The sequence below is a fragment of the Euleptes europaea genome, chromosome 12 (assembly GCF_029931775.1).
Source record: "Euleptes europaea isolate rEulEur1 chromosome 12, rEulEur1.hap1, whole genome shotgun sequence".
In the NCBI taxonomy this organism is placed as follows: domain Eukaryota; kingdom Metazoa; phylum Chordata; class Lepidosauria; order Squamata; family Sphaerodactylidae; genus Euleptes; species Euleptes europaea.
The window spans coordinates 51,658,589-51,675,225 of NC_079323.1; the positions used below are offsets into that span (position 1 = coordinate 51,658,589).

Below are 16,637 nucleotides of genomic sequence, written 5' to 3' on the forward strand. Positions count from 1 at the left end.
GGGGATGGTTACCCGCCAAAATTAAGGTGTCTCTCCTCATGACCACCCAGGACCCCATAAAAATTGAATTGGTGGCAAGATTCTTACAGTTCGTGATTCAAGAACGTGAGCGCTTGTGCACCAAATAATGCTGGCCTAGTACTGTTAAATTGTCTAATGCACCTTAACTGATTTTACTGTAAAAACTATGGAGTTTCTTGTACTGTACGGATTTTATGTATTTGCTTTTATACACTTTATCTTATGCCAATAAAGGCTACTTGACTTGACTTGACTTCAGACTGATCCTTTTGGTGTTTGTATAATGTTGAATTCAATTAATTAAGACACTGTTATTACCTTAGAATGAGGGAGGGGGTGAGTGAGAGAGCCTGCATTCATCCTTTCCCAAGCACAGTGTTAGTGCCCATTCTTCCTCTTTCTGAAGTGAAGGACATATTGCACTGATATTCCTTTCTGCTTCTAGATCAGAGAATGCATTCCCTTCTACTATTCCAAATTTCAGGGGAGGTCAAAATAAGAAATAAATAAAAAGGATGTATAGCTCTGGGATTGGTGGAAGGATCCCAGCTACGTACCTAAACACTGACCCGAGAGCCTACTAGAGACAACACGGGTAGGATCAAGTGTGGACTCAGGAAAATTGGGAGTCAAAAAAGAAGGAGACTAGGGTCATTTATGCCTGGGTACTTTCACTCACGTTCACCCTCCCCATCTATCCTGGTATTTCTTGGAGTTGTGCATGAGTTTTCCCTCTATTAGAGATGACCTCGCTGCCAGCACTCACAAATCCTGGGACTTCCCATCCTTCTATTAACCTGATTCTTCCCTCTCCCCAGAGTTCAGCCTGCTTGAAAAGCCCATGCAAAAGGCAAAGTTCACATCACAGAAGCTTGGTTTGTCTCTCAGCAAGCAAACAGCCAATTACAAAGCAGCATGTCAAGGGGCAGGGATTCAAATACTTCCTGCTTCCTCTGAGTTCTTTCTGAGCAGAAGGCTTTTAAAAACAAGGTTTGGGTTCCACCCTCCTTCCTTTCAAATACCTCCTTTTTTTTGTTCTTAAAATGCTCTTAAAATGCTTTTTTGTGTGGTGATTGGGTTTCGGCAGGGGACTTTTCTCTCACTATAACCAATTACAAGGCAGCATTTCAAGGGGTGGGGATTCAAATACTTCCTGATTTGAACTTGGAGACTGCTGGTGCATATATTCCTAACAGGAAAGTGTGGGTCCAGCAAGCAACAGACCTCAGGTGAAACTCCCATGTATAAACAACCTGAAATTAGTATAAGTAGGGGTTAATGGGAGAAGCCTGCATTCCCTCCCCCACAAGTACGTGTGGTCTCCTCTTGCATGCATTTTAAAGACTTCTCATACACCATTTGTTTCTTGGGCTTCCAATCCAAAATCATTCACGGTTTAGTATATTTATAAACCAAGGGCTTAGCCGTGCAATAGAGAAATGTATTGTGCCATTCCTGATCTGTAGATAACAAAATGTTATTTCAGCTTCACACATTTTCCCTGTGAACCAAGCCGATTGTTCAATTCCTTTTAATGCCTCTTTAGCAGACATTTATATGTCCTCCAAAGCCATTAACTCATAATCCATCTGGGGCTTTCAATCTGAGACCACAGAAGTAAGGATACAGAGCTACTGCTTTGTTTAGAATTCTTATGAATTAGGGTATAGTTACAGAACTATAGAACAGTAACCTTTACAGTAGCACTTTCAGCATTGAAGGAAATGTAAAATCCTTGAGAAGCTGTGCTCCATGGGTTGACATAACCTTTGAATAAAAATCAGTCCTATACACTAACAGCCCCTTAAAAGCTAGGTGCAAATCAGCTGGAGTGCTTCAATGATTCTGCAGTCCAAATCACACCCCCTCTTACAATAACTTAAATAAACAACTGAGGAACCCACAAGGACTTGCTGGGGGCATCCTATTTCCCTGTCCCCCTCTATTTCCTCTTTACCTTCTCTGAAAGCCCCCACAGTCTCTCACTTTTTCATGCCTCCTTCTCTTCTTCTCACCCACCAGCCAACTTTATCTGCCTCCCATCGACTGCTTTCCTTCCTTTCCTACCAGTGGCAGCCTCTCCTTGGAATGGGGTGGCTGCAGTTGAACAGTAGCACGGCCTAGGTGAATCATGCAAGCTGGGTTGTAACAAGTCCTTTCCAACTCTGAGATTGATTCAATAGACAGACAGACAGACAGACAGACATCCGGGGGTTGCTGCCTGTCTTGACCCTGCTATGTCCTCCCTCAAAGGCCAAAACAGTCTTGGAAAGGGCCCTTCCCCCTTCCCTGTCTTTTACTGTGAGAAACCAAGGCTTGAAGGCTTGCAATACTGTTGTGGTTGCCTACTAATGACCGCTGAGGCCATTTGTTTCTTAAAAGTACAGGCATTGCTTCTATTATGTGTGTGTGTGTGTGTGGGGGGGGGTTAATTTCATTTTTAGATGTCATTTCCCCCCCAGAAAACTTGGGGCTTTTCCAGGTTTGTGCAAAGATCTGTCTTAGTTGTTCATGGCTCCAGTTTCTGGATTTAAATATCCACAGATTTGACCATGATGAGAATTAGTTATATTGATGATACAACAGACCGATAATTGGCAAACCCCTCCAAAATATTAATGAATCTAGACAGGGGAATTAAATGATTCTGAAGAGAGGGCTATGGATTATTCATGGCAACCCTATTATAAAATAAATTTGGAAACTCCACTAGCAGAAATTACACACCTATTTCTGAATCTTTTAGATTTCCTATATCTGGTAGGTAGAAGAAATACCACCCAGTTATCTGTCTATGTGAGAAAGCGCTTTACTGTGAATCCTTTACAGTACAGCCAGTGTTATAACTGAAGGCATCTGACAGCACCAGAATCAAGGAGAGAGGCTGAACGATTATGGTGCATTATCATTAGTGCTGATAGAAGCTTATTTCCCAGAAACTCATCATGCAGCTAGTACACAAATCATAATGAGCCTGCTGTTGTTCCATAGTTAAAATTTCCACTAAACGCAATGACAGCACCAAGTTACACTGATTTCCGGAGGATGCATATTGCTGAGTTTGAGGAGTCAGAATCTTCTTTGTTGATAGCAGCCACATTTAACTCTCTTGTGTGTGGATAGTGATCATATTTAACACTTTTACATTCAGATTTTATCGATTTAAATATTTTTAATGTTGCCTTTCCACCCAACTTAGGGTCCTCAGGGTGGTAAGTGATATGGACTAAACCAGGGGAAGCCATGCTGTATGTTTTTGGGAGGTTCCCCCCCCCCCAGGAGCCTTGGGAGTTACCAGCCACAAAATAGCAGCTCTGTGAATGGAGCGCATCACAAAGTGACAGTTTAGTGGCTAGAGCCAGTCACAAAATGGTAACTTGTATACAAATCACAGCATTTCACGGTAGGTCTGCCGTGCTTGGGTGGGGAAACCTTTCCTCTCCTGTTTGCTGAATCAAACCATTCCTGCCACCCCAAATTGTAGCTGGCCCTGCAGGGGTATCTCTGTTATCTCTGTGTTTTTTTCCTGAGAGAGGCAAATAGCAGCTTTCAAGAGTAAAAAGTTAACAGCATACTCCTTTCCCACACAAAACAGGTGTGTGTGTGTGTGTGTGTGTGTGTGAACACATGAAGGAGGAGGAGGAAAGGCAGATGGAAGAGGGTGCTGGTGCTGTCATTTTCCCATACAGAGAAAAGGCCTTTTCCTCTGCATAAAAGAGAAACAGAAGAGATGCTTTAAAGGGAAGAATAAAAAAGTGATTACAGTAGCACTGGAGAAGCAGCAGAGAGCTAGTTAATATTGCTTGGAGAGTGACAGGTCACTCCTGAGTAACCTTATGGCCACCCATGAACTGTATGCCATGATACTACAAAGTGTATGAAAGGACAGATAAGCCTAAACTACAGTTTGTCAAGAAAGAGAACAGGTATATAGAGTTTACATACTGAAGTAAGGAAATAATGAAAATTACCCATATACACAGTGTGCTGCTGAGACCAGCCATTCATTGCTGACAAGTGAGGCTCCACATATCGGTCTGGAATTAAAATGTAATGACACCACCCAAGGCCAAGCACCTTCTTGAGCATTGGTACCACCAACAATCTTCATACCACTTTTCTGAATAACCAGTCTTTTCCCGCATGCTATGGGTGAAAAGAGAACAATATTTAACTCAAAAGCACATCATTTTGTAAGAAGGATTCATGATCTTCAGGATCTATAATTAGGTTATGATGACCTTCCTAAAATCAGAGTAGTTTAGGTATGGGAGTTTCACTTGGGTCTTCAGTCTTCTATATTTCAAATCTATAAATAGATAATGCACACAAATATTCTTTTATTATTATGAAGAAAAATGGCTATCATGTGATATTACACACATCTTTCGATTCACACAAATATCTATAATAACCCAATACAGATTACTTAAAATCCATTAGTTTAATTTTACAAAACGTATATTGTCTTTATAATGGCTTCGGCTCGATATGGCTAAGATTGCCTCTGTAGTCAATTATGATCTCAAGATTACCAAGAGTATCCTTTTCAATTTATCCTATACACAGACAGAAAAGAGACACATTTTTCAAAACTGCCTCACAACAGCGGGGTTTCTTTTCCCCAGAGTTTCCATAAATCATGAGTCCGAGTATCTTTCAGAATAACTGAAAGGATGTTTTATGCGGGCTGCCTTTTGCTAGTCTGAACTAAGATCTAGGAATAAGAGCTCTAGCTTCTGTCTATTTTATTCACATTTAATGTGAAAAACATGTTGCAATAGGTTTGATCAGAAAAATTCATGGGGATTGATTGACCATTTTCCCTTTTGTATAGACTTACGTTTATCATTACACTGCAGGTGTATCACCAAGTTATTGAGACACTCTTTCCTAGAACGAGAGAACAGTCATTTCATTTCAGGCAGGCCATTTGTAATTGCAAGACAGTTTATTCAAAATAGGGCTTTCCTAAATGATGTTTTAACACTTGTTGTGAAGGGTGAGCTGTGTATCACTTTGGCCATAGACTGGCTAGAATATTGGTGTCTGTATGTGATGGTCCCTGGAAAAATTGCTGGACAATTGATCTCTTTGTCTCTCACTGGCATATTTCCTGATGCTACATATTTGGGAAGTATGCTAAGCATGCCAAACTAAAATAATATGATGTGCAAGACCATGGGATGGGAGTATGACAAGAAGATCCACACAGAAAGTTGATGGGATAGAGGCAATTACAGGAAATATCAACCTGACGTTTGCCCCACATTGGCATCTTGGAAGCAGGTTCTGCTTCTTAAATACGTTTCATAAGAACTATATTGGCTGAAATGCTATGGCTTGGATCAGCTTCCTCACCTTCTCACCTGTAGCCAAGATAGTTCTCCACTGTGGCACAGGGTGTTTTTTTGGCTCATTGAAAGGTAGCATTAAGTGCAAGTGCCTAGCAATAGAACAAAATGCTCAGTAGTGGAGAACCATTTACAAACAACAACAACCAAAAAAAAAAAAAAAACCCCAAAAGGAAATAAAGGAGAAATTACTTCATAAGCAGAAAACAGGCATAGGATCCAAGCCTACATATTGTGTGTGTGTAAAGTGCCGTCAAGTCGCAGCTGACTTATGGCGACCCCTTTTGGGGGTTTTCATGGCAAGAGACTAACAGAGGTGGTTTTCCAGTGCCTTCCTCTGCACAGCAACCCTGGTATTCCTTGGTGGTCTCCCATCCAAATACAAACCAGGGCTGACCCTGCTTAGCTTCTGAGATCTGACGAGATCAGGCTAGCCTGGGCCATCCAGGTCAGGGCAAGCCTATATATTGGCCGATGGTAATACATCTGTACTGAAGAAGCTGGGACTTTTCACCCACACAGGAAACAGACTGAAAGTTCTGGAGGTCCAACACTCTGCCTGTTTTTCCAATGGAGCTTTGATCGGCTGTGCAGATATTTAAGAACATTGACTCTGGCAGCAGTTGCCACCACAGTGCAAGGATCTTCACTATGTGACTGTAGGTAAGCTATGGCAGCAATTTTGTGGCTGCACCCATCACATTGTTTATTTTGTGGAAAATAAAACAATTTGTGGCTGCACCCATCACATTGTATCAGAATTCCAAAGGTGCCCACAGCCCCGAAAAGGTTGTGGCCTTAGACTGACCAAAAAAAGGATCAGTTTCACTTCCTCTAGAAAGATGAAGGACTGGTCAGCTGAACACTGAATGGCATCTAAGGAACTGCCCACAACCAGAGACCATTCTGTGTTGGTAACTGTGTATAAGCATAGATCATAGAGTTGGAAGGTACCACCAGGGTCATCTAGTCCACCCCCCTGCACTATGCAGGAAAATCATAACTACTTCCCCCCACACCCCAGTGACCCCTACTCCATGCCCAGAAGATGCCAAAAAACCCAAAAAAACTTCAGTGTCCCTGGCCAATCTGGCCTGGAGGCAAATTGTTTCCTGACCCTGATATTCTTGTTAGGCATTGATATCACACACATCTCTGTGACCTTTGTGACATGGATTTCTGATGCACGTAAGTTCCTTTCAGACCTAAAGCAATATGGAGGGTTTTTTTGTCTTCGATAGTGTTTTCTTGCTTGATAGATTTCATATCTTATTAAAACTAAACAAGTATCCATAATAAAGACGTAAATACTATCCCCCCAAAAAAATTTGAGAAAAAAAATCTGTACTTCCCCAATTAAATTTCCTTCGGAAAAGATAACATTTTTTTTTATTGCAGAATGCTCATCGGACAGTTGCTTTACTTTCTTATGTGTTTACACAGTCAGTTGCCACTAGAAATCAGTGTGACCAAAGATTTTTTTTAAAAAAATGTTAGCATAATGGTTGAGAAAAAAATGTTAGCATAATAGTTGAGAAAAATACTTTTCAGTGATATAACTCTGCTCTTTAAAGTTTATCTTAGCCTGATTCAGAAGCTTTAGAAATATTTGACCAAGTAAAAAGAAGACAGATTCCAGAACAGCAGAAGACAAAGATCTAAATGACTCAAGCATTTCTACTATTCGGCAGCTTGAAGAATATTTCCAGGCAGCCCATTCCTGAAGGGGGGGGGGAATGTGCAGCAGCTGGAAGTAGCACAGCCACAGAGTCTCCACAGAAGCTTCCCGGCCGCCGTGGAGAAAATAAAACAATTTAAAATGTAAAAATGGGGTAAATACCCTCATAGAAAACAGCGAGGCTACACCACCAAAAAAGGTGGTGTAGCAATGCTGCAACTCAAGGGGGTGTTCCCGGGGCACAGGGGTTAGGATGCTGCCTAAAAGGCAGCTCCACCTCTGGAACCCCCCCCCCCTCACACAAGTTGGCACAGGCTCCACTGGGATTTCACTCCCAGTGTGGTTGTGCTGGTGGCGGACTCCTGCACAGTAGCATGGTTACCGGCACAGGAGTGAATGCCCCCCGTGCCAGTGTAAGTGCCCCTTATCCTGGGATAAATGGGAACTTACATCAGTGTGAGGTCACGCTGGCTCCTATGCCAATCCCCAGACCCCTTCAGGATTGCACTGTTAGTCTATAATTCACCTGAACCTCAGAGGCTGTCCTTGTGCCAGCAGCTAAAACCATCATGGATCAGCTAAGTACCATAATGTATCATGGATAAAAATTGACAGAAAGCTACCATATAATCACATAAAAGAAAAAAATGAAATGATTTCTTTACAACATATTCTTTATTAATATATACAATAAGCAATAAAATTTTAATAATCCATGATAAAAGACATTGTTCCTAAAAAGGATAATGAAAATTAAAGTACAGAAATCTCGTTAATATTTGCACTGAAGTATTACTGAAAAAATTCTGTTGGGTATACCTAGTATATGAATATACACACATAGCATACATGTCTTCTACATAATTGGAGTCATGTACCCATGTACCTCTGGGTGACCCAAGAAAAGTCTCGTTCACCAGTATTTACGCCAAGTCTCTAATGCTTTAAAAATTGTTTCCACTACTAAATGTTCAATATTTAATAAGTGTAACTCTGGATTTCATATATTTATGAAATTTATATCTGCTTTTCCATTGGTATGCTCAAGGCAGCTAACAAAATCAAAGTTGCATAACGGAATTACTAAATGGATGAAAATAGAAAATGGTCTCAGTTTCCTTTTGTTCTTAGCAATTGATTATGATGAATGGAAGCAGCAGCAATGGTAGCATCCCTCCTTTTTGACAGCCAAATTCATGGCAGTAGGGTGGAAAGGGAAGGTGTTTTTGCCCTTGAATTATTATTAATCTGGTTCTTATTTGTAAGATATTTATGGACCATTCTCAGATAATATGTAAAAGATTAAGGTATCAAACTGAATTAAAGATATAAATAAATACATGTCCAGCACAACTCATCATGATAATTTTTAAATATGCTGTGATCACTTACGTTGGTGTTAGTATCAAGCTGTTGTTGATTGCTTTTGTAACATTTACAAAGGGCCCGTTTCCATCCAATAGTAAAGGAGTTGTTGTATTCATTGTTCTATAAGGAAAAACAGTTTGGAATAATTATTATTTTCAAATAAAAATACACTGGCTGCTTGACATGGTCCGAATACCCCATAAGGTCCGCTTTCATGATCATGACACATGATGACAACGTGAGCTGATCTGGAGGACACTTGAGAATATCCCATTCTGTTTGTTTGGTTCTTCTAGGTAATTGCTAATGTAAGTAACTCTTTTATACTTAACCACAAATTATCCGTAATTGTATAGCAATGAACTTATTAGCATGTTGTTTAGCTATAAGATGACACTATAAGTACTGTTGTTCAGAGCTAGTGTCTTGACTGCTACTACAGGTACTCCAACCAAAGAGATTCTGTCTAACAAGGTGAAATACTTTCCCTGTGGTGAACTGCTTTAATCACATGCTTTGAATATGTAAAGTTGTCATATACTACAATTAGTATCAGCTTTAGGTTGATCCTGCATGGAGCAGGGGGGATGTTCTAGATGGCCTATATGGCCCCTTCCAACTCTGTGACTGAACACATGAGGCTGCCTTATACTGAATCAGACCCTTGGTCCATCAAAGTATTGTCTGCTCAGACCACCAGGGGCTCTCCAGTGTCTCGGGCAGAGGTCTGTCACATCATCTACTTGCCTAGTCCCTTTAACTGGAGATCCCGGGGATTGAACCTGGGACCTTCTGCATGCAAAGCAGAGGCTCTACCACTGAGCCACAGCCCCTCCCCTAATTCTAATTATTCAGCTCAGATTTTATTGTGATCCTTGGTTTATTCCTGAACTAACCACATAAAAAGTACCATGGAAAAGGTAAAAGTAAGAGTCAATGTAAGGCTCAGACGTCATGATGGTCTTACTTTATGGACAAAGAAAGGTGTGTGTGTGTGTGTGTGAGAGAGAGAGAGAGTGAGTGAGTGAGTGTGTGTGTGTGTGTGTGTGTGTGTGTGAGAGAGAGAGAGAGAGAGAGAGAGAGAGAGAGAGAATGTACAAGAATGCCTGTATAGTAATTTTAAGCTGTTCTGTCTGCACTGAACACTAACCCCAGTCCAGAAACTGGAATTTTGTATTGGCTCAATCCTGCCACTGGGAAATCCCATAGAATGGTTATTTGCATGATCAGTTCCTGAATCTTAATTCAGCAAGGGAATGAGTGCAACACAGCTTTCTTTGGTACAAAGATCAGTTTTGCTGGACATTATCCATAAACTAAAACCAACCTCCAAACTTCATTCCATTTTACAATTACTTTTCCTTCAGTAAAATAACAAAAGGCTAATGCCTAACCTTTACCTACCACTGACTTCTATTTCAGAGGGTAGCCGTGTTGGTCTGCAGTAGAACAGCTAGATTCAAATTCAGTAGCACCTCAGAGACCAACAAACATTTCAGGATATACCAGTCAAATCTCTGGTATCTGATGAAGGTAGGTTTGATTCATGAAAGCGTATTCAACGCTTTTTAGATGTGGAATTACAGAGGCTGCATCCCACTCAACCCCCGGTCTGCTCCTCAGCTGTGCTGGGTCTTATGAACAAATCTGACAGTATTCCCCATTATTTTTATAATTGGGACATCCCTCCCCTTCGTAGAGCTTTCTCTCTTGCCAGGGTCAATGCCTTCCCTTCAAGGATGTTGTATGGAAGGTACCATCAAATCCCAAAACAGGAACGGCTTTGTACCTCTGGGTCCAATTCCCTGGATATGATTGATCATATACTGCTTTACTGCCCCCTATACCAAATATCCTGTGAGAAAAGGCTTAAAAATTGGATACATTCAAAATATTATCTATCCAATAAAGCAAAATGTCAACTCCTATTAAATGATTTTGCTCCAAAGATTACTGTGGATGTTGCCAATTTCCTGATGGATGTGATGAAAATTCAAAAGCTTTCAACCTTTGATTTTTGAGCTCATTTTATTGATACTAGGTTTTATGATTATTTTGTAACAACTGTAATAATAATTACGCCATTAAAGGTTTCATTGTCATTGCCATTGTCATGAAAGCTTATACCCTCAAAATCTTGTTGGTCTGAGAGGTGCTACAGGAGTAGAATTTGCTCACTGGCTTCAGGTTACTTTTATTTTAGGAATAGTATATGAAATAGGGTACAGGTGAGGGCAGGAAATCTCTCAAAATTTCAACTGATCTGAAGACTGAAGAGATCAGTTCTCCTGGAGAAAATGGCTGCTTTGGAAAGTGGACTCTATGGCATTATACCCCACAGAGATCCCTCCCCTCCTCAAACCTCACCCTTCCCAGGCTCCATCTTTAAATTTCCAGGAATTTCCCAACCCAAACTTGGTAACCCTAGTATGAAAGTACAAATATAATTTGCTCTTGTATATGATGGCAGCAACACTCAGTAGGTATCATCATATCCATTAGGATGAAGAATTCAGGAAAGGACAATGTAAGCCATCTATCAGCTTCAGCACACTTCCCAACTGAAGTGATTGTAAAATGTATGGCAGCCACTGGACAATTGGCAGAATACCCTGAAGTTTTAAAAGTAGGCTAGCTGCAGCAAGTGTGGAGAATAATCTAACACTTGGCAGGAAGATAGACCAAATGACCTAACAGGTCTTTTCTATCTCCAGCTTCTTTGATTTTATGATTGATTTTACTCTTGCCACTTTACTAAAGTGCTTGGAAGCAGCAGGATCTGTACAGAGACTTGAGAGATATCAACAGATAACAAAACACAGTATAGTTCATCTTCCCCAGACATTTCAAACAATTAGGATTCCAGAGGTAGTTAATTGAATTTCACACAGTGTTCTATGTATGGGATTCCATTTCTTTTCTTTAAGGTCATTCAGTTTCTCCAACTGTTCCTCAAATGAAGAAGGCAGCCACTGAGCACATGAACAGCTTTCTGATTTATTCCTCCAAGGCAAAATGGGAAGAGCATGCACCCACTCACCAAGCTTGTCCAGAGGTTTGGGCTGGGTTGCCATCAGTACGCTGATGACACCCAGCTTTAACTGTTGATGGATGGCCATCTGGACTCTGTCCTGGACACACTGGCTGTGTGCTTGGATGCTGTGACTGGGTGGTTGAAACAAAGCCAGCTGAAATTAAATCCATCGAAGACAAAGGTCCTGTGGCTCAGCTGGGGGCAGCCTTTGGGTGGGGTGCTGACTCCCGGCTCCTGACGGGGTGCAATTGACACCTGCACTCTCTGTCAGGAGCCTGTGTGTGACATTCGGTGCCACCTTGTCAATGGAGACACAGGTCACAGTCATGGCCCGGAAAGCTTTTTACCATCTCTGCCAGGCCCAGCGGCTGGTGCCTTACCTCTACCGTCTTACTTAGCCACAGTGATCCATGCAATGGTCACCTCCAGATTAGATTACAGTAATTCGCTCGACATAAGGCTGCCCTTGAGACTGACTTGAAAACTCCAGCTGGTGCAGAACGTCTCTGTGAGGCTTTTTTACGGGGACCCTGCTGGCAGCACATATTCAGGCAGTGATCTGACAGCTGCATTGGCTCCAGGTGGATCATTGGTTCAGGTTTAAAGTGCTGGTTTTAACCCTTTAAAGCCTTACATGGTCTGGGACCTTCATATCTGCAGGACTGCCTCTCCTGGTATGTGCCCCAGAGAACTCTTCATTTTACAAACAATCTTCTGGTGGTCCTCAGCCCAAAGAGTGTCCAGCTGGCCTCAACCAGGGCCAGGGCCTTTTCTGCCCTGCCCCCTGCCTCATGGAATAGCCTTTCTAACAAGACCAGGGGCCTGTGGGACCTTAGGGAATTCCACAGGGCCTGTAAGACTGAGCTATTTCACCAGGCCTATGGTTGAGGTCAGCTATGGTCTTTCCAGGCTGCAGAAATAGTGGCTACTGTAATGGAAGGTATATAGGGAATGAACTTTACCAGTTGTAATACCCCCACTATTGTGTTAGGACAGAATATGGAGAATCAGAATGGTTTCCAATTGGCAAAGGTGTCAAACAAGGATGTATTTTACCTCCCTATCTCTTCAATCTATATGCAGACATATCATAAGGAAATCTGGACTAAATTAAGATGAAGGTGGAGTGCAACTTGGTAGACGGTTGATTAACAATTTGAAATATGTAGTTGATACAACATTAGTGGCAGAAAATAGAGACAACTTGAATGTTACAGCAGAAAGTGCCAAAGCAGAATTACAGCAGAACATCAAGAAGACAAAAGTAACGACTACTGGGGAATTTCACAACTTTAAGGTTAATGGTGAAGAAACTGAAATTGTTCAAATGTTCTATTCCTTGGCTCCATCATCAACCAAAATGAAGAGTGTAAAGATGAGTCACTGATGACCAATAGCAAGATCATTCATACCATTGTATTTCCCATTACTATGTATGGGTGTGAAAGTTGGACAATAAAGAAAGGTGACAGGTAAAAGTTGATTCATTTGAAATGTAGTGTTGGAGGAGAATTTTACAGATACCATGGACTGCCAAAAAGCCAAATAAGTGGGTTTTCGTTCAAATCAAACCTGAACTCTCCCTAGAAGCTAAAATAACTAAACTAAAGCTATCATACTTTGGACACATTGTGATAAGACAAGAGTCACTGGATAGACAATAATGCTAGGAAAAGTTGAAGGCGGTAGGAAAAGAGAAAGACCCAACATGAGATGATTGACTAAATAAAGGAAGCCAAGGCCGTCAGTTTGCGAGACCTGAAAAAGGCTGTTAATGATAGAACATTTTGGAGGTCCTTAATTCAGAGGGTTGTCATAAGTCAGGAGCAACTTGATGGTACTTAACATACACAGACACTTACTGCGTTAGTCCCAGAAATAAAAAAAGGCATAATATAGGTACCTCTTATTTCTCCTAGAAGTGCTTAATGAATAGTAAGATGATTAGAGTATTAGAATGGAAATCCTTACTCAGAAGATGAGAACATAAGCAGGGCTTGTAAGGGCTGTCATGCCAGGACAGTAAAAAGTGTGTAGCTGGCAAGGGTTGAGTTGATCCAAGAATAATAATGAACATACTATGACATGCAAATTGTATTTGTCTACCATGGCCCATAACCACTCTTCAGAACTTTCTGGATCCATTATATGATAAGGAAATCTGTATACAGCTAAATAGATTAGTGTATGGCTGGTAGGCTTCCCAGGAATACTATATATGCTGCTCTGAGATCCATAACAGAAAAAAAGATGAGATGTAATGAGTTCATAAATACCATCAATCTGTTTGGAAATTAAGTTCCTGGATGACACTGTCCTACACCTATTAATATCTTTTCAAGGGGTCTTTCTTGAGTTTCTAGTTTCCAACAATTTCTGCTACTTGGTCAAAAATTGCAATGCAAGTAGGCATTGCAAGTGGAAGGCTGATATTCAATGTATATACTGTTTACCACAGTAAGAATGATTAATCAAGGAAAGAAAGGGGGAAAATGTGACCTCATGGCACTATTGCTTTGAAACTGTGTATACTTACCATCATTTTTAATATGTCATTGAAAAATATGGCTGTTAGAAGAAACTGCTCAATCATTAATATGAGCACACTGCATTTTGTAAAGATGGCCAAACTCAGTGCTCTATGTAGCTATAAAGCATAATATACAAGTGAGCTCTGCAAACAAGGAAATGAAAACTCATCAAGCAACATTACTTACCCTAGCCCCAGCCAATTGCAGATACTGCTTGCTAATTGTTCAGTCCCATAGCCTGCACAAGCTATGAACCAGTTATTCTCAATCTTGAATTGAACCAGTCCATTGAGACTCAGAGAACCATTAAGCAAGCGCACTGTGGACAAAATACATAGAAATATTCATTTATTTATTTTAAATGTTTATGTTCTGCTTTTCTTCTGACCAGTGAGACTCAAAACAGCTTACATTAATTAAGAAAAATAAATAAAACCTCAACAGAATCATGTCTTCCCAAACGTCCTGACCACTTTAACCTTTTTAGTACCATATTCATTTTTTAAGGCACAAAGGACCAAAATAATAATAATAATAATTGTGAAACTTATCATACATACTCTCTATGACTGCAAATAAATTACCTGTACGGCTAGCCTGATCTTGTCAGATCTCAGAAGCTAAGCAGGGTCAGCCCTGGTTAATATTTGGATGGGAGACCACCAAGGAATACCAGGGTTGCTGTGCAGAGGAAGGCACTGCCAAACCACCTCTGTAAGTCTCTTGCCATGAAAACCCCAAAAGGGGTCGCCATAAGGCGGCTGCAACTTGACGGCACTTTACACACACACACACACACACACACTCCCCAAAACTTAAAAATGTCTGAAACTATTCAGGTACCAGGCTCATTACCCATACCACAATATTAATGGTTACCACTTCCTCTAGAGTTGGCAGCTCCAGGTTTGGAAATACCTAGATATTTTGGGAGTGAAGCCTGAGGAAGGAAGAATTCGGGATGGAATTCAGTGGAGTATAATGCCATAGAATCTACCATCCAAAGCTGCATTTTCTCCAGGAGAACTGATCTCTGTTGCCTGGATATCAGTTGTAATATCAAGAGTTCTTCAGCTACCACCTGGAGGTTGGCAACCCTAAGTACCACCATGGTTGCTCCTAAACTGGCTGAGATTTGTGTAAAAAATTTCCTTCTAATCACATGCTTAGCATACAACATAAAATATATTTACCTCCTGAGTGGAACACATTGTCCCAGGCAACTACATATGAACAGGATTTTGATATGAAAACATGTCCCATTAGTCTTCATAAGGAAAGAATCATGTTAAAAAGATGTTGTGTTACTTTATTGCAAAGAGCATAGTATACCTTTGACTGTATAAGCTCAAGGCTTACTTGCTATGCTGTAGAATCCAAACCCAGATGCTGCTGCTATAGTCAGTGTTCTTGTATAATACAGCTGAAGGTCACAGCTGCAGATGTGCTCATCTGATTAAGCAAAACATACTGCTTGACAAGGAATGATAGACAAGGCCATATCTACTTACTACTGCAGATGGCAGTCAAGTACATAGTACTACTTATGAATAAGGCCTACTGACTAACTACTGACTAAGTTACTGTTTGTTTATAGAATGCTTTAGCCAAAGGATTATAGAACCAAAGGTGACTGAAACTATTCCAGCACATCTACAAGATAATGGCTCTGAAAAGGTATAAATAGAGACCTTTCTCTGACTACAGGTTAGAGAAGTTCCTGATGGTCTAAACCTATTGACCTATGGACTTCCCCCATCTACCAAAGATGTAAAACTTGGCAGCCTGATTCTTGCGTGAATTAGGAACCTGATTCTTGCGTGAATTAGGAACAATCATTTATACTTGTCTCTAAGTCTGGAGAACTCTCACATAGAGAGATATTATACCACACAGTTTGTCTCTCTGAGACTGATTGTCTGGAATAACTGTCCGTGCAATGCTTCATCCTAAATATGTGATGAAGGCCCTCATAATCTAAGGATTATAAAGGTATGGATCTTATCATACTTGAGTATGGTGTCACTGAGAACTTATAGAAGCTATTGGCCAAATATAAGTCCTCACAAGATCTATCTTATGTATAGACTCCCTAGTTCTGACAGACAAGGTGTAAATGCAGCTTCTCTAAGAAGCCCACTACCAGAGCATATTCCAAGGAGAAAGCACTGAATATGCTCTGCAGTCAGTTCTAAAACTAAGGTCTTACACAGAACTGTCTGATATACATATGCATACAAACATGCATCACAGCCAACAATGGCTAACACATAGAATTACTCCAGTTGGAATACATATAATTGGAATACATGGATGGAGATCCATGGAGCCTTAAACTCTTAAACTGAACTATACTCAGTACTCTCTAAAGATTGGCACTGCCAGAGAGATTGTACAATAGAGTTTATACTCTACACATAATGATAAGCTTTACACATAGCTTCAAATACTGATTAATTACGGTATAGCCAAAGCCTTATAAGTGGCTCTTAGCTATACAGCAAAGCATACTCAAAGATGGCTTTCACATAGCCTTTTCTAATCTGAACATGGGCTTCAGACCCACAAACCTTAAACATATAGAGACTCTATGGTCTCATGCCTTCAGTCACAAACAGACTGCTGGGAGAGCTATAGTATCCGCTCTAACA

At 40.7% G+C, this 16,637-nt stretch overlaps 1 protein-coding gene across 1 annotated transcript in view; it reads right to left on the minus strand.

The window, feature by feature from the left end:
- The window catches only part of TMPRSS15 (transmembrane serine protease 15), an 84,366-nt gene that overhangs the window by 11,719 nt on the left and 56,010 nt on the right, over window positions 1–16,637 (minus strand). The window contains exons 20-23 of the mRNA XM_056858205.1: window positions 14,173–14,305; window positions 8,446–8,541; window positions 4,865–4,914; window positions 3,993–4,167 (exon numbers count right to left, since the gene is read on the minus strand). Coding sequence (XP_056714183.1) covers window positions 3,993–4,167; window positions 4,865–4,914; window positions 8,446–8,541; window positions 14,173–14,305 — 454 coding nt within the window. The remainder of the gene's footprint in view (window positions 1–3,992; window positions 4,168–4,864; window positions 4,915–8,445; window positions 8,542–14,172; window positions 14,306–16,637) is intronic.